The sequence below is a fragment of the Varroa jacobsoni genome, unplaced genomic scaffold (assembly GCF_002532875.2).
Source record: "Varroa jacobsoni isolate VJ856 unplaced genomic scaffold, vjacob_1.0 scaffold_1131, whole genome shotgun sequence".
Classification (NCBI taxonomy): Eukaryota; Metazoa; Arthropoda; class Arachnida; order Mesostigmata; family Varroidae; genus Varroa; species Varroa jacobsoni.
This window is the reverse complement of record NW_019214033.1, coordinates 230,796-255,300: the sequence shown is the minus strand read 5'-3', so window position 1 is coordinate 255,300 and position 24,505 is coordinate 230,796. Positions and strand designations below refer to the sequence as shown.

Below are 24,505 nucleotides of genomic sequence, written 5' to 3'. Positions count from 1 at the left end.
TGTCGTCGCATCGCAGTATCGATAAAGGCCACATAGAAAAGTACAAGACAGAACCAAATATATATATATATATATACATATATGTTAGTATGGATTTAGAAAAATCGAATGATCAGCAACGAGCGTTAGCACGAGCTATTGCTACGACTGAAGGAGAACGCTGATTTAGGAGTGTCTAGTAAACACCGCTTCTTCAAACCTAGACGAGGTCGGACGGGTGGGGGCGTAAAGAAGGCTTAACTATTCGAGTTTAATTGCCGACCGTATTTTAAATGATCCCTAAGACGACACAAATAACAAATGCCTCAACGAATTAAATAATGAGTATTAGTCATTTCACAGTATTCTCGCTTAAACGTTTCAGCATAAACACATCAGCAATGTTAGTCAGTGTCGTACATACTCGTCTGTAGAAGTACTACACCGAAAATAGGACGGTATATTATTAGTCTGTTGATGCAAAAGCTTTCTACTTAAAACATCCCTTTTTTAAACATATCTGCTTTAAGTTTTAGTCGCTTTTCCTAGGTAGAAAAAAAACGGTGATGTAAGATCACCCACCGGACTTTTTCCCAGGTAAGCTCCGGAGTACGCAGGCTCTGCACGTCGATCTCGGTGTTGGAGTGACCCATATTGCAGACGATACAACCGTTCTTTAGCTTATCGATGTGCTCACGAGTGACCACGTTTTTGTTGCCTGTGGCGGTGACAAGCATGTCGACGTTCCGGATCACTTCGCTAATTTTCACAACACGAAAGCCATCCATGCTGGATAAGGGGAAAGAGCACGTTAGCAGATGATAAGCGAGAGCATATTATTTCGATAAAACAAAGGACGAAATAAGAATATAGTATGTATTGAATGATACAAGTGTCACCGATACTTTCTATAGGTGACATCAGGAAAACTGATGACGGAAGCCATTTGAATTGAATGCATTCTCTTGGCTTGAAATGAACACAAGTAAAAACATCACTATTCGCCGATGCTACCAACGAGTTAATGGCCCGATGTAAGAGCACGTGCACTCATCTACCGTTCCGGTTCAGAAACACCCCGATCACATCGGTGATTGTCGGGAAGCCAATGCAAGCAGCAGCAGTAGCAGACAAGAAAGAAACGAACGATTAGCTAACCAGGCCTGTAGTGCACAGATGGGATCGATCTCGGTGACATATACGACAGCTCCCATGCCCTTCAGGGCAGAACAGCAACCCTTTCCGACTTCACCATAACCGCAGACCAGCGCCTGTTTCCCGCCAAACATCACGTCTGTCGAACGCTTCAATCTGTCCGCGCACGAACAAGGTATCACATCGACGAGATCAACATGGTCCCGTAGTACCCGTGATAGAAGGAAACCGAAAATCATATAAGAAAAAAGCAGCAAACGTTAGTATAACTGGTTAGTGATATCTTGCGAAGTTATTCTGTAAACAAGCTGTTATTAGCTCTTTGATTAGAGGCGTACTTGTCTCGTATGGAGGTTGAATTGCACTGCGTCATCAACTGGAAAAAGACGATCATTTCCTGTTAAACGTACCTATATACCTATTTTAATTAGGTTCCGTGTGCTTTGTACAAACAAAAGAAAAATGTAAGAGCCATTAGGAAACATTAGCTGGGCCTAAAAACCTTGCAGCTGTTTGAGGGAAATTTCTACAGAATTAGAGCGTCCTTATTCTATGTCTATTAAAGTAGCTAAAGATATGTAAAATTTTGCAATAGCGAGCAAATTTAACTATGGCATAGGCTTTTTAAACTGTTCGCAGGCCTTTGACCCACCTAATATATATATATACGATTGAAAGTGTAATAACTTTGACCACTATCATCGTTATGAACCGGGTGTGCCACTTACGCATCAAGGATGGATTCGCGACATGAATAAAGATTGTCGAATTTGGTCTTGGTAACGGAATCATTTACGTTCATGGCTGGCACAGTAAGTTTGCCCGCCTTGGCCAGTTGATACAGACGGTGTACCCCGGTAACACTCTCCTCAACGATGCCCTTGATCAGCTTGAACGTTGCTGGATATTTCTTTAGCATTAAATGTGTGGCATCTCCACCATCGTCCAGGATCTGCTCGGCAGTTTAATTTGTTGCATCAAATAAAATTACATCAGCGTTATATAAATCAAATGATCATTCCACGTTGTGGCGTCGTAGGAAGCGCATCAGTAATAATCATGATAGACGTTTTAGATGAGATCCCTACAAATGGAATCTCTATGGAAAAACCTTTGTAGATATATGTAGAAAACAAGCGATAAAACGGAGTGGTCTCAGATGGCTGATCAGTTGATGAATTGAGCATTATGCATTTGTACTGGAAAATACACGCTGATAAATCTTTTTCTTCTTCTAGATGCATTGTATCAGAACGCTGTAGAACAGGCATCGCACGGCTGGTTCAGATGCCATTAGCTGTAGCAGTTGTAAGAGAAGTTAATTTTTTAGCATTTGACCTCTCTGTCTCTCGACACGATCAACGGACCTAAGTTACGTTCTCGCCCTTATCGGCCGTTTTCCACCGCACCCCGTACCCTCTGAGAAAGTTCTGTTCAACAAGTTACATTCACAAAGCTCACTAACAACGTTCCTTTTTTTGCCCGGCAGCAAATTCATCTAGGAACCGATGCGCGATTTACGAACCAGCACTGCGAATCACATATCCCTAATTTACTAATATCACCAGAGGGGTGGCGGAGTGTAGGAACGGGTCAGGACCTTCCTTGACAGTGGTCCTCCACAAAAGGAATATACAGAAAAAAATATCTCACGCAGATAAATGCAGGCAACTGTATGTTTCTACAAACGATAACAGCAGCAGCAGCAGGCTTCAGCCTCGGACCCAGTTTCATTTCTGGCAACTCCCAGCGGCCAGCACTTTTAGGACCATTTTCGCATATTATCCCGGCTAGATAAAAAAAAAATGATAACAGGCAGCAAGCGATATCAAGCTTATTTGCTCTACAAAATGGAGCGAGAAGGAGATAGCAAGACTGGATGGATAGGAATAGATACGAGCCGTTAACCGACACTGAAAGTTCAATGTTTTTGATATCGCCACGAGCCAAACGCAAAGGCGGGCAAGATGTCTGAGTTTGCTCATTCAACCTTTTCCCTTATTCACACAAACCCTCTTGTCACGTATTAGCATTCTCGGCGATCCGTGTACCTGTTAAAACATAGGGATACTTCGTGATGAGAAAAAGTTAACTTCAAAACTGGCTATTGTAAGCACACACACACACACAGTTGATTTTGTGATGGTCGAAGCGGTCGCCAGCCACGTGATGCAACGATGCTTGACTAAAGCAATAGGATCGGACATAAAATCGTTCATAGGACTCGGAACTCTTAGTGTATCTACACACATATATATATATATATATATATATATATATATATATATATATATGCAAGAATTAGTGACCGACGACGATATCCTATCCGGATACGTTATACTGATACTTTATACATGAAGGCTATATATAGCCATGCTAGGACCATAAGCGAGCGGATGTGAGGACGTAAGCAAAAAAAGCGTGTACCATATTTGGTTGCCACCCGTCGGCTTGTACACAGCGATCAATACACCACCAAAAGTCTTCCTCGGTTTCGCCCTTCCACGCAAACACGGGGATACCAGCCTCCGCCAGGGCGGCCGCAACCTCGTTCTGGAAAACACCACAGGAAAACAAAACATATTGTTATTACATATTTATAAACGCATTCTCCTGCGGGTATAATCTAGTGTTACTTCTCGCGAGTGATACGAGAGATGCTTTGTATAATTTTTCCTGTACTATATATATATATATATATGTATATATAGAAGACCCAAAAAACAACAGCTCAATATAGGGCTTGTATCCTCGTATGGGGTGAGCTTATAAATCCTACTATGAATTATTAGGTTCTACGGGGTTATTTTTCAAGACTTACGAAATGTTAGCACAGTAGAAAAACAACTTTCTGGAGATGATACTACTGGACCGCTTAGAACGAGCACCTTCAATACGACTAGCAACACTGGAGAAGAATAGTAAACAATCCGTAATATGTCAGACAAAATTGAATCTCTCGTTTTATAAAATCTGGCCATTGACACTGAATGACATTGGCGAACCTCACCTATATCTAAGCAATCGTCTAATCTAAGTCGCTGACTTGAGACCATAAGTAGAGCCATTTTGGAGTAGACATAACGCTCGCAAACCACCCACGTTCGAGCCCAGGCCTTTACTCAACGAAGTACTGCATTGCATAGGTACGGCGAAAATTTTCCCCCGCTGTCATTGCAAGTGAGGCTGCTAGGGAGAGTTGACTAAAATTGATCGATCTGGTCTTTAGAACCTTCCTGTTTTCTATGTGGTGCAGAAGCCAGATAAAGGTAGATACAATTGTAAGGTCGGCTAACCCGGGTCATAGGCTCGTTTAGGGGATAGCAGTGAAAGCCAATTATGCAAACCTGATGACGGTGGCACCGCACGCGTCAGACACAATATTGATCAAATTAGAAATGATTCTTGCATTCCGCCTATGTATAATACAAATTTTCAGGCCACGTGGACTTGCGTTGACCTGAACCGTTTTCTATCAAAATCAGTTAGTAGTAATAGATATATTCCTGTAACTTGTTTAGGCTATGAACTTGAACATAGAGACCCCACAAGGACCACAACTAGCTGCCGTATCGACGCTGAGAAATCAACCGCTCCCAAAATGATTGGATTAGCATTATTAGGTTGCATCTCGAATCTGCATTCAGGTTTCCTCTCTGTGCCCCCCCGGGGCGCATGTAACGGATAGAGGCGTCAAGGATCTTCCGATAATTTCGTCGTTTTAATAAACCATGCCACAAAAAGGGGGGCGCAAGTTTATTTATTGATAGTATATGAATTTATATTTTATACTGACTGTGTTAGAAGTTCGAAATGAAAACATCAATTTAATAATACTCATACTAGTTCCTCGCTGTACAAAAAAAGACCGATTGCCTGTATCTAGTTCGACAGTATAAAAGAGAAACTATGAATACCAATACACACGGATACTTCTTGCTTTCAAACACATTTAATACAGTTAAAAATGGATTTCACTACCCTCACTATACGCTAATTTTATCGTTTGCTATTTATTAACGTCTATCATAACGGAATATCATGGCTGTGAGACAGGCTCTGATCCCTATCGACCGCCTACCTAATCGATTATGACAGACCGTACAATGGCACCCCTATACCATATTAGGCATTTCAATTCAGCAACCCCTCTAGACCTAGGGGTAGGGAACTACATAGCGTGTGACCTATTCTATTTTCGAATGTCAATATCCTGAATAAAATCTAAATGTTTGATGCTTTAAATGTTTACTTTCGGTTTTGGCAAAACTCAGTAAAATGTTTCCAACTGAATTTGAATGTAATTTTGCGATAAATAATGCTACCGCTGTGTCGTGGATACGTAGTAATAAATATATTACTGAGAAAGCTTCTCAAGCTATTTTAATGTCAGGTTTGTTGTTAATTTAGTTGACTCAGCTTGTCGTCTGGCCTAGTACCCGCATTTTTTTAAGCCCGTTCTTGACTAAACAAATATACGAGGAGATCGTTTAACGACATAAGAGTAATTTTCATCACAAACTCGAGTTGATAACGGTGCACGAAGAGACGTCTGGTCATCGAAACAACCGACAATATCAATCATCTTTTCAGCGGTTTTTTAATCGACAGATTAATTAGGAAAAGATGAATCAATGATCATTAAACTGCACGATCTGCAAACTAAAGTTCAACCTTGCAGAACTCTGCCTAATTTATTCCTATAGGCAGTTAGCTTCGCGGAGCATATTAATGTGGCATAGGCGTCGCACGTGTGACAGCCTCTGCAGGCATAAGGGTGTTGAAACCTGCGACCCGTATACGCTTAGTAAATAGATTTGATAACAAAGTAACTGACGTGGACTTAAGGAAATCAGTGTTTGTCCTATTCCCCCGTCGGTGGCGAGAGTTTCTCTCAGAAACGGTTAACACATGGCCTATTAAAGGCACATTCGAAGAGAGTTTACACAGTTAGTCTGTATACTGAATTACGCAAGTCAATTGGATATAAGATATTTCCAATACTTGTACTCACGGTGGCACACCGCTCCCTAGATGCCAGCTGTGGCTACCCCCGAGCTGGGAACTAGTTTATCAACTCATTATTTTATTTAGCTTTTTCAAGTGGCCACCTTCGGATGAATTTTTTGTGTGGCGCCGCGTTTTCGCGGCTGTCCGTATGGTTCTAAAGAGCTAAAGCGAGGCTTATTGTATGGAAAACAGACTTTTATATAATCTGTCCTTATTGCCGGTTAAGACGAATGCGATAGCTTCACCAACATGGAAATGATACTCAAATCATCAACGAAAATCCAAAGATTTATCCTTAATTGCCCTCTCAAAATCGGTGTAACTTATCGAACCAATGCCATCAGTGTTCTAAGTTATTCCAGGTATAGCGATACCGCTACACTGTACACCTGCAGCTGATTTGTATTAGAAATGGGGAAAAAAATCTTTGCTGTGTGCAACTCACTCAATTTTAATTGGCTCCCGTCTATCCGCATGGATAGCAAGCCGTGCCATTCGTGTGCCCCATCATTAAGGGCATTGGCATGTATATGCATGCCGTAATGGATAAAATAGCGATCTATATATTCACTGGCTAATGGATGCCCAGATTAAGTTTAATTCAAATTGGATTTACCACTGCAATGGACGTGTGTGAATTTGAACGTATTCTGAGCGCCAGACTATTATGTTGTCTTGCGCCATTGCCTTACCGTAACTCGTTGGTAATTAGATGATATCCCTGAAAGCCGGAATCGATGCCAAGACCATATTAATAATAAGATAGAGCATGCGGGTTGCCTTCAACAAAGTGCATTAATTCATAGGGTCCGATAGACTTCAAATCGAGTCTACTCAGAATCAAATCGCAAACTACCCCACGTTTTCCGTAAATACTCGCATTTATTTCGAAATGGTATTACGAAAGCCAATTGTAGCTTTAAACAAGTATGATGGTAGGACATATGATGATGATGGTCTTTCGTATTGTTCAAACAGCACGATTCAAAGGGAGCATATAGATAACCTAGCTAGAAATCACACAGTGTCTGTTTCGCATAGAACGCCAACGTGCGTAGACCCTGCCTACCAGACACCCGTTTTAGGATAGTACATAGTCAAAGTACCTGATTCGTCACCTTTTTATAGACTCTTGAAAATTGTTTGTCCGCCACCTTGGTTCCCTCTGCCGAGCCATAACAAAGTCGACTGTGCCAACTAAAAGCGAACTCCAACATCGAAAAGTATTTAGCGTACAATAAATATACCTCCGCCGAGTTTTACGTCCGCTATCGCCGTTAGGTATAGCTCGATCAGTCAGACACATGGGTGGGTGGGTGGCTGGCTGGCTGGCTCCCAGCTGAAACAAAGTCGATCTATGCCCTATGGGTTCGAACCTAGACCACCACGCGTCCCTAATATTAGTAGTCAAATACGTTACCCATTGAGCAATCACGGGATCGCTATACCTGCAATAAAGGTTTTAGAGCGCTTTTTGTTTTCGCTCAGCTGCGGCGAGTTGCCGACGCGCAGCTCTTCGTTGGGTTTTTCAATTTAATGAGAGCGGCTTGCAGGCGGTTTGCAAGGTAGGGCCGAGCACGGATATTTTACTAAACAACACGAAAAATTTATCCTATCAAAGCTTTGCCCTACGCAGCCAACGACGGGATCTATTTCGAGAGTTAGTTCGGCACAAAGGGATGGCTGGCTCGTTTCCGAAGTCGAGCAGACGTTTCTTATTCTTTTTAGGCTCTCTCTCTCTCTATCTATCTATTTATCTATCTATCTATCTCTCTGTTTTCTGTAGGCATCTTCTCAAAGACATAAGGATACACTGTAGACATCACACGCGTTACTGTCGGCCACTACTGTGCCAGTTGTTACCTATGCAAAAGTTACAAAGTAAGTGAAACTCTAACACGATAGGATCCTCTTTACGACATCAGATGCTTCTTGTTGATTCAAAATATATATGTATGTATGTATGTATGTATGTTTGCGTGTGCGCTCAACTAATAACCTTATTATAAAAAGTTGGGAGGAAATCAAGATCAGGCTATACGTCAGGCATACGCTGGGTAAATAACAAACTATATACATAATCCATACCTGCGTGGAATAAATATTGCACGGAGCCCACCGAACGCCGGCCCCCAGTGCGACGAGCGTTTCAATTAGCACCTGAAAACCAATTAAGCGAACACTCCTTATTGACCTAGTAAAATTTATATAGTATTTATATATTGCTAGTAAAATACTACTTACGTTGCTTAAGTTGGTAAAACGTTACCGACCAATGATTTTGTGTGCGTGTGGATCTTATAATTTCAATGGGTGAGACACAGAGGTACCCAAAATGGAAATGACCTACAAATAAAAAAAATATATTTATAGAAGTGTAATTGAATGCGAAACGAAGCTGAATACATGGCCTTGAACTGCACCCTATGGCATACGATAACTACGCGCAGGAGTACAAATTCTCTTAAAGAATTTGCGAACAGAAGGGATTAATAGTTTTTTTTTTTTTTTTTTTTTACTTAAATTGAACCTTAAGTAATTTAAATTGATAAATATATCAAATGTGAAGCAGTAAAAATGAGCTGCTGATATTATTCTGGGTTACTTTGTTTTTTTTCTTTTGCTCCTGTGAGTCCATTATTTCCCTGGGCATAATTCGTAAAGCGATTTCCCATTGGCTGAAAAGTACGTCCTGTACTCAAATCTATTCTAGGCAAAAAGGTCGTTCAGTGGCTTTCTTTAAGCGAGCTTACTTAGCGATAGTGCTTCTAGGTAAACGTTCGTTATTTGGCTTCGTAATAGTTACCAGCGGTGAGTGAGCCTCCACTTGACAGGTCTCTGAGGATTACCCGGGGTACCTACCTGCTCTTATAGGATGGCATTCGTTATACGTTCCTCTCTTGTATGTGCATAGATGTGTGTGATAGATCAGATGATGATACTATTTTTTGTATCGAGTGACGATACCGCATGTATTATGCTACGATCGGATGCCCGTCGCTTAAATAGCCTAACAACCATAATGCTCGTATAGGTCGTACTGTGACCTAACAAAGCATAATACCCTATCAAAGTTAAATCAATACTGTCAAAGTTTATTTTCCGAAAGGTACCACTCTAGCCTAGTGTGGTGACCCCTTTCATAGCCTTCCTTACCACGACTTTCGTCTCATAATCGCGTTTAGAGCTTTCGGCCTTCAGTGGCGAACATACATTGCTAACAACGGGATGGTCGGTATTTGTTACCACGCAGATACACGAGTGGATCAATCAATCGATCGATCGTCGCGTTCGAGTGGAGTATTTTAGAAACAGTACCAACCCATCTCTTCTCCACACGAATCGCTCAATTTAGCACCGCCAGTGTCCTACCTCGAAAAGCTCGCAAGGTCGAAATTTCTTGCTTTTTTCGATCTATACGCGCGAATAAAGTAGGCCTGCCTATGCAACTGATTTTACCGATACATGCACCTCCTCCTTTGCCCGAGCCGCGCCCTATTTAATGTGCCGCACTCAACTTTTAACTGCCATCTATGACGTTAAGCACAGAGACGGTGGCTGCACAGGAACATGTTTCCAGTGGCACTGATCTGCCTTTGCCTTAACTGGAGGGATCCTCGAAACCACATCAAGCTACATAAGAGCGAAAGTACGCCCTATCATCCATTGGCAACATGAGATGATATATGGCAACATAAAAGACATGCGGCTATGCTCGGTTATTCATCCCCGCGGGGACGACAACTACCCACCCGCAATCAAAGTGTCTCATTGGTTCTTCCCTCCTTTTCCTTTTTTCCCTTCTCTGCGTTCTCAGCCCATCTGCGGTCAATTAAAATCTACTCATCTCTTTGACTTTCTCTTGTTATGAGTACCTGCAGACAAAGTAGGCTGCAACTACAAATATTGAGCCCTTCTTTTGCCCGAAAGCGTCTCATATAAACATCGGCAAAAGCGGCAGTAAATGAATCGCGTTTTTGTTTTCATAGGTTTATCCTTGCAAGGATAAAGAAGCACAACAGCGATGGGACAGGCATGATGAAATATCATTTTTCCTATGGTGTACGGCCTACATCTGTGGCACTCCGGGCATAAACATGCCTTTGTTAGGTCTGTGTTTACCCTGCTCTTAGCATCGTCTGCTGCGTAATTACAGCACACATCGTGACGGCGGTCTAGGATTTTGTAGACGGCCGTCTGTTGCGACGGTTTATGGTAAAAGTTCGTTTGAGGGCTAATTAATTGCAAGCTATGGCGTTTAGTATCGTATGATATTAGTAAGTTAGGGTAATCTATTATATATTAGATAGTTCGCTAGTAATCAGTATCAATGTTTAAAGGAATAATTCCTAAACATTTTCATTTTGGCTTTAGGAACAATTTAGTTCTTATATTCAGCATTCGACAATAGGGTGACAAATGCCATTTCCGACAAAATAATCAGAAGCCGGGTTCCGAGTCCGTCGGAGAATTTTACTGTACCCACATGGACGATACGCGCCTGAAAAATCATATCGTAGTCAATCCCTTCCGCATTCGTAATATCTGAATTAAGGCTTGGCCATGAGAGAAACAGCTAATTTAAACTCTATAAAAAGGTTCTATACACTCTCTAGGCGCATCTGTCCTGAGTCGGTCGAAAAACCCTATGTCAATGATACTACTCAAGCTTAGCTGTAGGCTATGCGGGAAAATGTTTTATATAAATTACTCAAAACCACGTAGATACCGCCTATTTATGGACGTTGGGTATAGATTGACATGTCTACAGAATTTTTCTGCTCTTATTACGTTCACAGAAATGTTGTAAACCTAGTCCGAGTGGCCACAGTGCACAGCCTTACAATTCAGGACATTTGAATAAACTTAGCTTCAGTTGCCACTCTTATACAGACACACACATGTGGCGTTTCAAATCCAGCTAATTTTATATAGAAATAATACTAACGAAAGTAGTCAGACTCATTATTTCACTTATACTATGCAACCTAAAATCTCATAGCAATAAACAACAGTTTCAATATGAATATATGCGGCAAATTTAATAAAATACTTTACATGCGTCGGTCAAACCTACTGCGTACTAAATACGCTATATACCTAAAAATACGCTATATATCTTATAAAATGGTTCAACAAAGGTGAATAATATTAATTTTTAAGAACAGCCTGATTCCTGGCCCGCCCATCCAACAAGCTTCAAGCACGACTGCAGGCGTAACTTAAGTGGTACGGCTATACTACGTTCTTCTTCCTTCCGTGGCCCACCCTTTCTCGCAAAAAGGCCCTGTATACCGCGTATCTGGAAATTGCCTAGGGCCAAATTTTCAATAGTGTATCTTTTATGCCATTTCTTTTGGCGTTGGCCGATAGCAAGATGACTGTAGCACTACCCTACCGCTAAAGTTTTCCAGAAGTTTTTACAACAACGCCGATACATTTATATTACGATCTCCGTCTGGTACAGGTTTAGAATTTATGCACACTCTGTATCCTCGAGCTGCCTATGGGTAATCACGCAATGCCAACGGTGGCATCCAGAAACGTAAGAAATTGGCTAAGTAGCATATAAGGCGTAATGTGTTAGTCAAAGAAGGAACAGGTGAAAGTGAAATGCCCCTCACTTGTTGTTGTTGTTGTTGTGGCGATAAGTGAAAAAAGCGTTTTCAATTTTGCCTCTGGTGCTCACACATTGCCTTAGTGAAGCACGGCTTTAGGCGGCTGGATTCCAAGTATGTCTACGCCTGGTTTTGAAACTCAAGCACCTTATTTATTTGGTGCCTTTGACTTCAGTGGACTAGGACGTTACCATTTCATGATAAAACGAAACAATGGAATAGCTGTTATGTGCAATAAACAATAGAACGAACTTCCTCCTCAGAACGCGTCTACTACTTTCTGTTTCACCTTAGTTTGTATCGACGAGCTGTTCCGAAAAAAAAAAAACAACTGGAGGTACTCGCAATGGCCACTGAATAGTTGCAGTCAACGCCTGGTGGGAAAGCGGCCTGACTGAGTAGTCTTCATCTACTCATTATCATCATTTCAATGCTGGGTTTTTACTGAATTCGCATTTCTTCGACGAAGTGACGGAAGTTGTGGTGGGGAGAGAGGGGGAGAGAGGGGGGGGGAAAAGGAAGGAAAGCCAGCGAATTTTATTCACTATCGTAGAAAGAAAAGACATTGTTGATTCTCGAAATCGCATTTAGAGTGAAGGCCAGCCGCAATACCACGAATACGAAAGAAGCCTCTGCAAGCAAAATCAGGGGGGAAAAAACTATAAAAATCACCGACAATGGGTACGGAAAGGTAGCTACGAATCCGTTTTGGAAAACTGCAATAGATACACAACAGATAGGACTGAATAACAAATAACAGGACGGCAGTCAGTGACGTGGGCATGTCTAGGTAGATCGTAACCTGTCAGGTTCCAATGGGAGTTAAGGCAGAACTGAATCATAATAGAGACAATAAAATATATTACTGGTGAAAAACCTGCAAGTGAAAGATTACATCGGTTTCCATATGTTTTGTGAGATTCGGGAATCCAGAGACTTAAGGCCCCGGCGGCAACGCGCGTCGCGTATTGCTTCTTTTGTATAGTAACTGAACAGTTACTGCGATACATAGTGGAATCACTGCGACATACGCAAGAAAAAATGTAAGACAATATAAATATATAGGACATAGGATGCAACGCGGGCTCGCCACCTACCTAGCGCATGACCTAGCGTTGTGCGTCTAACTCGACGTGAATGTCGGTTAGGCACGTAGTATTAACAATGATAGTTGTTGGATCAAGCCGGAGACTCCTTTCTAGATGGAGACAGGCGCGTGCATATTGGCTTCATCATGCAGAGTATACACAGCATAATAAGACGTGCTTTTTAAAATCGACTATTCTATTCAGGTGTATCAATGTATAGCCGTACGTATTTACATGAAAATACACATTGCTATCTATTGCGCTCCGTACGAGAGGTGTATATTGCCAGGACAACGGACTAGACCCGGCAAAAAAGGTTGATATCTTGCGTGTTACTCTTGTTTCCGATCATCATTACAAACAATATCCGATCAACTGGACAACATAGGAAAAACACGATATGACATTTTTTATTCTGTTGTTTTTTTTTTTGTTTCGATTATCCATCATCTTTTTTTTTTTTGTGAAGAAAGCTTGTCATCACATGGAGTAGTACTAGTGATTAGAGCCCGTTTAAGATTCCAATCGGCGTTTTATACACTTTTTTTTTTTTTTTTATATGTTTAACTAGAGTTCTTCTGCAAACCCACCAAAAGAGACCAGTTGCCATTCTCTTCGTTCTTAGAAACTTCTATCTTTGAATTACTCATTGCTTAACACCATCTGTACTATATGTACACTATAAGCTAAGTATTTATATATAATAAACTCAGTATCGTAACGTGTGGCAACGATTGAAACAGTATTAGAAAGAAATCGTTTCGGAGGGCAGAGGAGAAGGCTTTCAAAAACTTTAGAAAATTTCAGTATATGTAAGGTGGACAACGGGGTGTAATAAAACGAACAATAAACCTAGTTTTATATGTTCGACACAGCCACACAATACCATCACTGGCTCAGATCTAAAAGAATGGTGCAGCCTTCGTAGTTTCGAACTATATCCTCACCATATAATAATAACCAAATAAAGCAAAACTTCAAACGCCTCACTTCGTGAGTCACGCTACTTTTTTTACTGTTTTATTATTGACCTAACCTAAAGACAAAGGATAATTTCTGAAAGCTAGACCAACCGGTATGCCAGTGATGATGCCTTTTACCTACAAACATTTCGGCATTGGTGTTCATTATGTTTAAGATAATGCAGTGCTGATAACGAATGCCGAAAAAAACATATCGGAAATACTTCTATAAAGTTTAGAGATTTTTTGAGTCACGTGTGTACGTAAATGCTTCGAATTTTATCTCCGGCGCGGTACTAGTGCTGCCCCCTACCCCATTGTTTTACCCCGCTTACGAACAGTTGCTCTGTGAAATGTATGTAAATTTTCGAACTTGTTATTTATACACTTACCGCGGTCTGCGCGTTGATATGCGTACAGCCGACAATTTTAGCCCCGTTTAGTGGTTTATCTGCTTCTGCTCTTTTACGAAGCGCCACAATGCCGGGCATCTCTGTAATGTGAAAAGGGCATTATGGGGCATCATTATTATTATTATCAGATAATATGCTCAACTAATTAGCCCCATACCACAGGCAACGGCTTTAAAGATTACCTAATACAACTTTAGGTTACGTATATATTACGTTATTCAAAAATACGTAATTCGACTTGCTTTCAAAAAACTATTAAACAGCTATGTACTGCTAATTCCACGTTAGCTTTAATCCTGCACGTCATAAGATTTGTCTCAGCTCTTTCATCACCCAGATGGTAAATCTCGAGTACTACTAGTGCTCTATCTGTAAAACACTTGGATATCATTTTGGCGGCCACAAATTGTTGCTGAGATAGCTCACGTTGGCCTTCTGGTTTCGGCCCTCGTAGGGACTTCTCGCAAGAGTTTTCCAAAGTTGAACATGACAGGAAAAAGTGTACGAGGGAGTGGCGACCTATGAGGAAACCTTAACTCCCAACTGGAGGCACTGGCAGCGCTAAGGGCTTAAGAAGCGGACTAATTCGTCGCGGCCGAGGTGCCGGTCGGGCTACCGCCTCATAGAGCCGAAAACCCCATACGCTCGTTTCTCTCTTGCACTGAGGTCTAGCTACCTGTTGAGAAACGCCATTACTCTTACGTGGAATGAGCAATATTAGAGAACAGGAAAAACAAATATTTATATAAATTCAACGGCCGCATCGAATAGGCTAGGCTTTGTCTAAGGTCTGAATGAAAGTTACGCCAGCCGCGGATCTCTTGGTGATAAATGTTGATAACTTTCTGCAACGTGAGCAAAGGTTAGCGTGACAGCACACCGCGTACTGGTCCGAGCGTTTGAAACCTGCATTTCATTTAGGTTTTGCTGAGTCCTAAGTTACGTACACTCAGGCTTACTCTTGTTCTGAGAAACATATCATACTTTACGAACTGATTATTGTAGCTTCGACTACAGAAAGCACATGTGCAGAAAAGGACGCTATCGTTTATTATATGATTATGAAAGCCAGCTGTACGTCTCGGCGTACACACAATCTTTGTCAGCTTGAGGCACATTGTCTGCTACTCACTGTAAACATAAAATGCACTTTATGAACGAAGCGACACAGAGACGAGGTATAATTACTTTCGGAAGATTAACTATCCCATTCAAAACGAACGAGAAGCTGAAAAGCGAGTTTGTATATGATTTGACATTGATGCTGTGGCTAGATGCCCCTGATCTGAACGCGGAATTAGCTTTGTATAGGAATTTACGTATCGATATAGCAGTCATTTGGGAAACGTATACAATATAGAGAATAGTATAGGGAAACATACACAACATATAATATATGCACATACGTTTCACTGCTCGCGCACCATTTATTCATTCTTTAGTAGGCATATGCGTTAGAAGTCTATGTGCGTTAGTGTACTTCACCATAAAAAACATACAGAGACTAGTTTTAGACAGTAAAAGGCTGTTTTAGAGCAATCTAAAGGTAAAAACGTTTAAAGTAGTTCAAGCTTACCTTTATAACTGTTGGGGCAAGGACATTCCGAGTTTTGTTGACGAACAAGCTTAATTCGCTATGACCATATACATTCTACTACATCGTTTTAGGACAGTGATTTAAACGACGACTCTTTTAGGTGTTCAGGTGTAACTTTGGGCCTCTAAAGTACCGCCATTGCACCTGCTTTATTTGGAGCCTTGGCAGGGAGGGGTCGGAGGTTTCGAAGGTTCAATGGGTGGGCAATATGTATATGTATCTTTCCTTCAAGGATATCGAAGCTTCTGTCAAGCCAAAGGAAGCCTGGTTATTTCTTTCAAAAACTAAGTTTATTCGAGAAGATTTCAAGATGGCTGCTGGCTCCCGTACAAACCTACAAACAGGAGTATCGTATTCATATTATAATGGAATTGTAAATCTTTGCTAAAAACCGTGGTTGGAGAAAATGGCTTACGAGAACACAGTGGGTGTACGAAATATTCGCAGGCCTAAAAAAGAAGGAGCTCGTTTAAATAAGGCGTATGCGGCTCGGCGCCTTATTTTAAAAAGGATCATTTCATAAGATCCCATGTAGTTCCCCGTGCATTGATATAGAACTATTTGGCATGTTCTCTAAGCTGCCTCAAGGGTGCTCGACATTATAATGTGTAAGGAGCCTGATAGATTAGAGGCGCACTACGTTTAATTGCTTTCTCATTTCTGGCCTAAGCGAGCGATCAATTTCATCGAAAGTCTTTCTCGATTCTGAACTAATCGTTATTGCTTGAGGTAATAAATCTATCATAATTTACATTTTGCTAATTTGGTAACTTGCTTGAGCAGGAACTTCGTGTCTAGCAATAAAACATTCAAACCCCAAAATGCTATCGTGTACAGTCTGAAGCTTTTACACATCGAACCTCTAGCTTGTTCAACGTCTGCTCCGCTGTGTAAGCGAGGCAATTTGTACAACTCGATCCTTGCCTTGCAGAATATGAAGAACTCTGGAAGCGTAAGGGGCTTGGTTTCCTACAGCATATAGAGTCAAAGATATCGTACATATGGTTCTTGTTTGATCACAATGCAGTCCAGTCACGCTAAAAATCGTCTACTAGAGTCTCTAGGGGCATCTTCTGATTGTGATATCATCCGTATCGGTGATTTGCTGATAAATTCGTGTCTTATTTGCGTAACTATTGGTCTGACAATTGATTAGTCGTTCAGTCTAGTCACGCAAACAACTTCTATAGATATTTATAACATCTGTTAGAAATTTAAAATCATGCAGAGGATTTACCTTGCTCAGCAATTTCGATTTCTCGCCTGCCAAAAGCGGCCTGCCCGATGTTTTTAACACAGAAATCGGTAAATCCCTTCGACGACTTTTGGATTTTTTCTCGCGGTGTCACGCCCTCATCATCGGAGCTCGTGTCCGTATATGATGCTGCAATTAGAAAAGAATAATATTGATTAAATATAATTTATGATTAGCGAAATGCATTTCATTAGTAATAGTTCCTTTTTTTCTTTTAATTTAAATACTGGTACTATAATATTTACGCCTCTTATTTACATCGTAATATATATATCTCAACAATGTAAATAAAAAGCGTCAAGTTGCCTAATTACCCTCTATGTTTTGAGTTTTAAATTCGATATCCCCGATGGACATTCCATCAGATAGTGGGCTTTCAACATAAAATGAAATCTGTTTATGCTTGGGTTCGAACCTAGACATATACATCTAGGTCCATTTCAAACGTTAGGTTCGTTTCGCCTATTAAGTTGATCGATGCAGCACGGCGCATGCACCAGTTCGTCGCGCTAGTTGCTTCCATTCGCTTAAATCAGCACGGAGCGTATAGGATCCTTTCCGCTTCAGCGTCCTTTGCCTATATTTTTTTTGGAAAAATTTTCTTAGAAAAAATTTTAGAAAAACGTTGTAGGTTTCATGTGCTTTCCCGAAAATAGGACAGCCTTTCCTTTGTCCTGTGATAATACATCCAGCTAAATTTTTATGTTGCTACCAAGGAGATGCTAAAGGTTGCTCCTCGGCAGATTTCATGCATGGATCTTTTAAGTCACCCCGTCTGCAGCTAACATTGGCATTCGATTTCAGTATATCATCCTAAGTGAAGGAGAGTACCGGTAGAGTGCGCTATGAGCAATATCAGAACGTCTTGCCCAGTCTGAAAAAGCAGCATGAACTATGAAATTAACTAAAGATATTTGGTTAATTGGGTTAATTGGGTATCGTCGGGTTTGTCTGTGTTTCACTTGCGGCGTTCACTAATTTGCGCCTTTATCGCTTGAGTTCGTCACTAGTCTAGGCTTCGTGAAGTTGACCTTTGGTCCGAACCGGCATCGTCATAAAACATTGTTAATTGAGTTCATATAATTGATACCACAGATGAAGATGACATTGCCTTTACAGGCTATTACAGGCTTTTTGTAGGTGTCGGATACCCACTTAACCCATATGCTGTTACCCTAGAAGAACAACTTTATTTCTAAAGTTGTTCGTAAGTGCCTCCTGAACTTAGAGAACATTGCAATGGACCTGTCTTTTGACGATCTTCTTCGTTAGAACAAGAGGCGGGGCCATTATAGTTGAGCCTGAATTCACTGCTTCATCTTTCGAATATCCTCGCTAGTCAGATACAGCCTGCACCTTGTGACATTACACTGCTTCCCCTAGGCAAAGCTTAACAGGAGAGTGCTACGCTCGAAAACGTCTTTAGGAAATATTCTTCAAAAATATTTCCTTCTGTAACTGTTTAATCCTCAACTTCAAATTTGCGTTATAGACATTTTCTTTTACTAGGCACGTACCCTAATTATGACTGCTAAACAAGTTTCAACGTAGATGTTTTTCATTAGCCACAACATTGAATCTCTATTCTTCTTTATTTGCTATCTCGCAGCACACACATATCTGACTTAAAATCCTGTTTCGGTACTAGAAAAGGCCTTTTTGCAACGATGGCAAACAACAGTGGGGGCATTGTACAAAACGCCCACTACAGAAACTAGAGCAGTTTAGTCTCTTCTCCAAATTATGTTTGTAGAGCAGACAGAGTTTATAACCTTCATTGTTTCGTTGTTACTTAATCCACTGATGTACAGCATATATCTCGTACGCGTCATTGACCAGCTTGATTGTTTCTAGTTTATGGGCGCTGACCGGAACGTGACTGCGGACTCGCTGGTGATCCACTCAAAGCGATTTTCCTACCGCTTTAAAGTTTTTTCTTTGGAGCAAAAGTTACTTCTGGCAGAAAAATTTGCAAACGACTTCACACGAACATACGACCATCAAATGACGACCACAAAGATAACATCGACTGTCAACGTGACAAAGTAGGGAACAATACAGGTAGTTTCACATCATTTAACTTGTGTCCCATGTCCGAACCCAGGAATGCAGGGTCACGTTATTCTGGCACCGAAAGCCGTCGCCGATTGAACGCTGCTACATCACTACGCTGTGTGGCACCGATAATCAAACGACGTTTTCCCTTTTCTTTCGCATAGGCTGTCCACTGCCGTTGTCGAGAGGCTGAGCGCTTCAATTATAGTTGGGGAATGGACATGGCCTAATCAACGAGCCAGCGGACTTGTATGGGCTCGTCTGGCAGGTGGCTTGAGTGTAACGAAGGTCTCACTGAAAAAACGCATGGAAAGGCAGCACGAAGCAAGGGGATATTGCGCCAACACAGACCTGAAAAAGGTTCTAACGGGTCATCGGGCTGTAGAAGCTCGTCTTGCGGCAGCCTCGACAAAATGGGCCATGTTTATTTAACTGTAACCAATGGCAGGAAAATAGTGGTGAATACGAGAGTGAGGCAGGCTAACACCTTAATTTCGCTAAGAATATTAACAACATAAAAAAAAGTAACCCAACATAAAGTATACTAGGTATTTTTTTCGGTGGATAGAATTGTACAGCTTTTAAAAGTATAGTACTGACGTTGTGAATTTTGGTACGTACGAACGGACACGACAGATTATTTCAGCTCTAGTGTTAATAAGCAATATCTGTTGAATATCAAGGTTATACAGGCGGTCTAATTTTTCCAAGTCTCTCGAGTAGTTAGTGGGCCGCTTTGAGTTGATAGGTACCACCTACTCATTGTTATCCATATCATAAAATACATATCTGAAGGCGTCCAACATGAAGGACATGTCGAATCGCGCATACTCACGCTGGTAGATTAATGCAATGCATGCCTGTCTGACTCGGTAACGAAGTACTTAGCGAACAACGTGCTGTATGAAGATCAGCAGTGATATATTGTTTTATTGCGTCGCTTCATGGAATGACGCGAGTTACAACATTTCAAATGAAGTCCAAGAGATGAGCTTGCACCCTTGCTTTACGGGGTCTTCTTTCCTCGATTAAGCTTAGCTGAACTAAGCTGCGAGAAGTTCGAACTAGCCAGTCTGGAAACCCTTTAAGAAGATGGAGAGGTCCATCTGGCGTCAGCCAGGATTTACTACATGCCAAATGCAGCGGATTGTATTTTCGAAATCTCCCACATTATATAGCGTTACGCATATCATAAGTCCAAAGAAAAGGCTCAATTATTGTCCATGTTTAGCGTGGACGTTAGCGTTTTTAGGGCTTTTGGACACGAGGAAAAGATTGTAGGTTTTTAGGAAAAAATACTCTCACGTATTTAATGGCATTTTCTTGCCTATGAATGAACACACGCACTTTCTCCACCCTCGACTCATGCCAGATTCAAAAAAAGCTCAGTAGATTAACGTTCTATCAACATCGTCGCATGAGATAGTTTTTTTTGCCTTTTCTCACCCTGAACAAATCGATCGATCTAATTGACTGAAGAGAACTTCTTTCCTACTTCATTTTAGCCGAAAGTGTTGCCATAGATAAAGCAATATCTATGGAAATTGACTGTCTGTATTGTCATATGTCACCAATTTCACTGGTTGACGCATTTTACTACTATAACAATATTCATTATGTACAGAGGACGCCTAACGTCGAAAATTGCGGCCAATCTGTACGTTATCCCCAATGAAAATTTCACTCTGCCTCTTGTTTTCTTCACAGTATAAATGGCGCATGTCTTCACGCTATTTACAATAGTACCTTTACCTCGTTTACATGGAAACGTAACCATCTCGTTGATGAGCGCTTTCTATACTCCGTTACCCAAAGGCTAGCGATCGGAAAAACTGCGTCCGCTATTTCGGCTCTGATGATATTTTGCGATAATATTGTATGAGCTCACAAAAACCAAGACCAGCTCCTGAACCGAGCTCTCGGTCGCCCTAAATGGCCATAGTCAAGGTCAAATCCTAAATCAATCCACTTTTCCGATCCTGTCAAACTTGAAGCATAATCCCGCCAAGATACGGCTCAGTCCTACCGACAGGCTGTCCAAAAAACGACTGAGACATTTATCTTAAGCGTCAAGATAGCGACTGGCTGAAAAGCAGCTTCGTGCCTAGGCCGAGCAGCCCGACGCGACAAAGCGGCCTTATCATGTCGTGCTTGGAAACTGGCCAAGCCTCCATCCACGAAAACGACTAGTGAACCTCAAAGGGTCTTAGGCGGCGACGAAGCAAATGAAGATGATGATCATTATCAAAAATGCTGCAGTAAAAATATTCCGCTCCGTATTTTGGCAACGAGCGAATGAGAATCGTTGCAGCAACGTCAGAACGTCGTTGGAGAACGTCCCAGATTTCAAGTTTTGGACCCGCCCCTTTTCGTTGGCAGTGGCACAAATTGGGGCGCGCAAAGGTTGCCCTTCTGCGATTTCGTCGCGCAGAAGGATCAACACTGTCCGTTGATATGCGTTTTTTGCCACGTGCAATTATAGAATCATAAAAAAAGTTCTATATAATAGTCTTGATCAAGTAATGTGAAACTACGTTACATTTATCTCTTGTACATATATAAAAAATTGCTTGCAGAAGATCTATATATTATATAGTTGTTGTTTATTAGTTTTCTATGCGATTAATGGGCTACTTTCAATCGAACGGACCCTCGAACGTAGTTGTATTCGGGAATTCATAGAAGAAAACAAAAAATTGTACACTGCACAGAGGCTGAGAAAAGGGCATGGGTGTGAATGAGGAAACTATCGTAAATCGAACACAAATAGGTACAGATTGCGTTGTGTATGCGGCCGTCTGTTTATGTCTGTTATTAGAGAAAACCTGAGGAGACGGAGCGACGCCTGCTAATGTGTAAAGGTTAACTGCGAAAAAAACTTTGTGATGCGGGTAACTATTATGAGTTTGGCTCCCTTCCGGCAAAATGGGGCAGATAAAATTGGAATCAAACCGAGACACTTTGCTGGCAGAACTCTTTTTGGAGATAGATGAGAAATATAGAACGAAAAAATGGGCCATGTTTTTTTTATCGAAACTAGAAAAGACATTTTCCCTTGCAAATACTCCAAGTGTATGTCTACCCTTTTTGAAAGTGCCGCAGATTCGGGTCGTAATCAAAAATGGAGTCGGTTATATTATGATGAGGTGGACGCTCCGGGCTCGATCGGATCAATTTCTAATCGGATTACTGTGCCAAATCTCATGAAAGTCCTTAAATTAAAAAAAAAAAAACCTTAAATTTAAAACCATAATTAAGCTACTGGATATGGTGCCAGTCAGTCACCGACAGCAATTTCTGAAGTATTTCACTGTTTGTTTAAATAATGCTTTATAATTATTAACCATTGTCACAAAGATTGTCAAACCTTCAACATCCATATATGGCCTAGCAGTAAGCATTATATATGCACAGAGACCCAGCCATTACAAGCTAATTGAATTTCTAGACAGGTTAAGGCTTGCTTTTCCCCAGTATGGAGAATTTCAACAGTGGGAGCTATCCATCATGGGATATTTTCTACCTACTTCTCATTTGACCCAATTATTGGCAACGAAAAGGTATATGCCTGCATTGCACGAGTCTCTTTGCTAATATCTTTTGGAATAGTGCGTCACGTAAAAACAAAGGCGCGTGTTCAAAGCGTTTGTATTGGGTCGCTTTTTTCTGCGACCGTTACATTGTCTAATATGATCAAAGTTCTATACATCTCCTTGGAAAAGCTTGATCATCTTTAAGGTATTTTTCTTTTGTAGTCACGCTAAGTTCTATCTTTTATATGGTGCCGCATTTGTTCGACATTTGCCTATCTCCGCTGTCGTTTTCCTCTTACGTTTGGATGCTTGCTCAAGAACAAGTATAATCCCAATTCAGTCTCTTTTTTGTTATAGCACATGCTGTAATAAATTTATGGAAATTTATGCGTTTTTCGGCTGCGCTCCCCATGCACGTTAAAAGGTCTCAGATCAAAACAGTTCCGCCAGTTGAAAAAAGACTACTTACCTCCTCTCCACTGGCGTGACTGTTCCCCTATCTCACGAACTAGAGGGAAAACTGGAAAAAAAAATAGGTTTTATTGGCTTCTAGTTAGGAAGCCACGCATAAGTACAGTGAGTCTTCGCGGTGTCTGTCAACACTTGGGTCTGACAGCAGTGATGGGTGTGGGAACTCACTGAGGGACGGGAACAGACATCCAGTCACTGAAAAGTTCCACGAAGCATTATAAGCTTTTAGGGCTCTTGAAAGGACCCGTAGAATCACGTTTCTACGAGGTCTTTCCAGCTCCGCCCTAACTTTGTGCATTAGCCGTTTCAGCCGACCCATGTCCTCGTGCCCTATCCATGCATACCCGCGTCCGTGTTTTAATGACTTCAATGTAATACAACCAAAATGTTGACAACGCCTATTCCGTGCGACTTTTGTCCATCATAAATTTGTTTAGCTTTTGAACCTTGGAAGATATCATAGGTGACAAGGCGAAACATAAGCGAGACGATACGGGCCCGCGAAACAGATTACTCGGCCAAATCGGGCTGTTGCGTGAAGCAAAAACGAAAGTCACAGCTGAATGAGAACAAGATTGAGCCAAAGGTAGGCTTAGCTTGGTATCATCGTTTATCAGTCGGTAAACTCGCGCGAGCTAGTTGGTATTTTGGATGCATTTAGTGAAATCGAATACATCTGTCAGATGTTCTAAAATGAATGGAACGCCAAGTAAAGCTGCGGCTTTGGCGGAGTCTTGCAGGAAGATAGAGGTCGATGGAATCAAAGATATAAAAGCAGCGGGGTTTGCACTATCGAAGCGGGTCCGGCTAGTGGAAACCAACCGTCCGGAGGACTGGTTGCAGTATACGGATTGTCCCTTTCCGTGTTCACCATGCTGCATGGAAGGAAGACAGTTTCGATGAAATAGGAGAAATCAGAAAAATTAAGAAAATAGATTTAGCCACGCGGCTTCGTCTAGCCACCGTAATGTACAAGTTGTATGTAAATTTTGTATGCCGAGTTCCTGCTAGCTTATACACGGATAAAACATAAGGAAGCTATACAGGGTTTCGATAGTATGTTATACCGTATCAATAGGTCGATTGTAGACCGTACATACGTATATCATATTTAAGTTAGTTTCGTTGATTACGATTTGTCAGCATTTTCTACATTTAATATGTGGCCAGGAAGGCTTGTTTTGCAAAACCCGCAAAAACAATATCAATAATAATACGAAAAAATATGTACTCAAGCGCATTGTCGTCAGTACTGAAGGGATCGTCGTAATCGATTATTTTTTGTTACAGCTGTTCCAGGCCTACCTACGTCACAACTTCAGCGTATTTATTCCGTCGCCACTGTGTAACGCCATCCGCTTGTACGCGT

At 41.3% G+C, this 24,505-nt stretch overlaps 1 protein-coding gene across 8 annotated transcripts in view; it reads right to left on the bottom strand.

The window, feature by feature from the left end:
- AhcyL1 (Adenosylhomocysteinase like 1) overlaps positions 1-24,505 on the bottom strand; it is a 174,543-nt gene that overhangs the window by 8,401 nt on the left and 141,637 nt on the right. For all 8 annotated transcript variants that reach the window (XR_002684338.2, XM_022844829.2, XM_022844832.2 and 5 more), the window contains 7 exons: positions 17,060-17,206; positions 14,205-14,305; positions 8,233-8,304; positions 3,562-3,687; positions 1,863-2,086; positions 1,138-1,290; positions 562-768 (listed from right to left, as the gene is read on the bottom strand). Coding sequence is in view for 7 of the 8 variants with exons in the window: in XM_022844829.2 (XP_022700564.1) it covers positions 562-768; positions 1,138-1,290; positions 1,863-2,086; positions 3,562-3,687; positions 8,233-8,304; positions 14,205-14,305; positions 17,060-17,206 (1,030 nt within the window). In the remaining variant the exon portion in view is untranslated. The remainder of the gene's footprint in view (positions 1-561; positions 769-1,137; positions 1,291-1,862; positions 2,087-3,561; positions 3,688-8,232; positions 8,305-14,204; positions 14,306-17,059; positions 17,207-24,505) is intronic.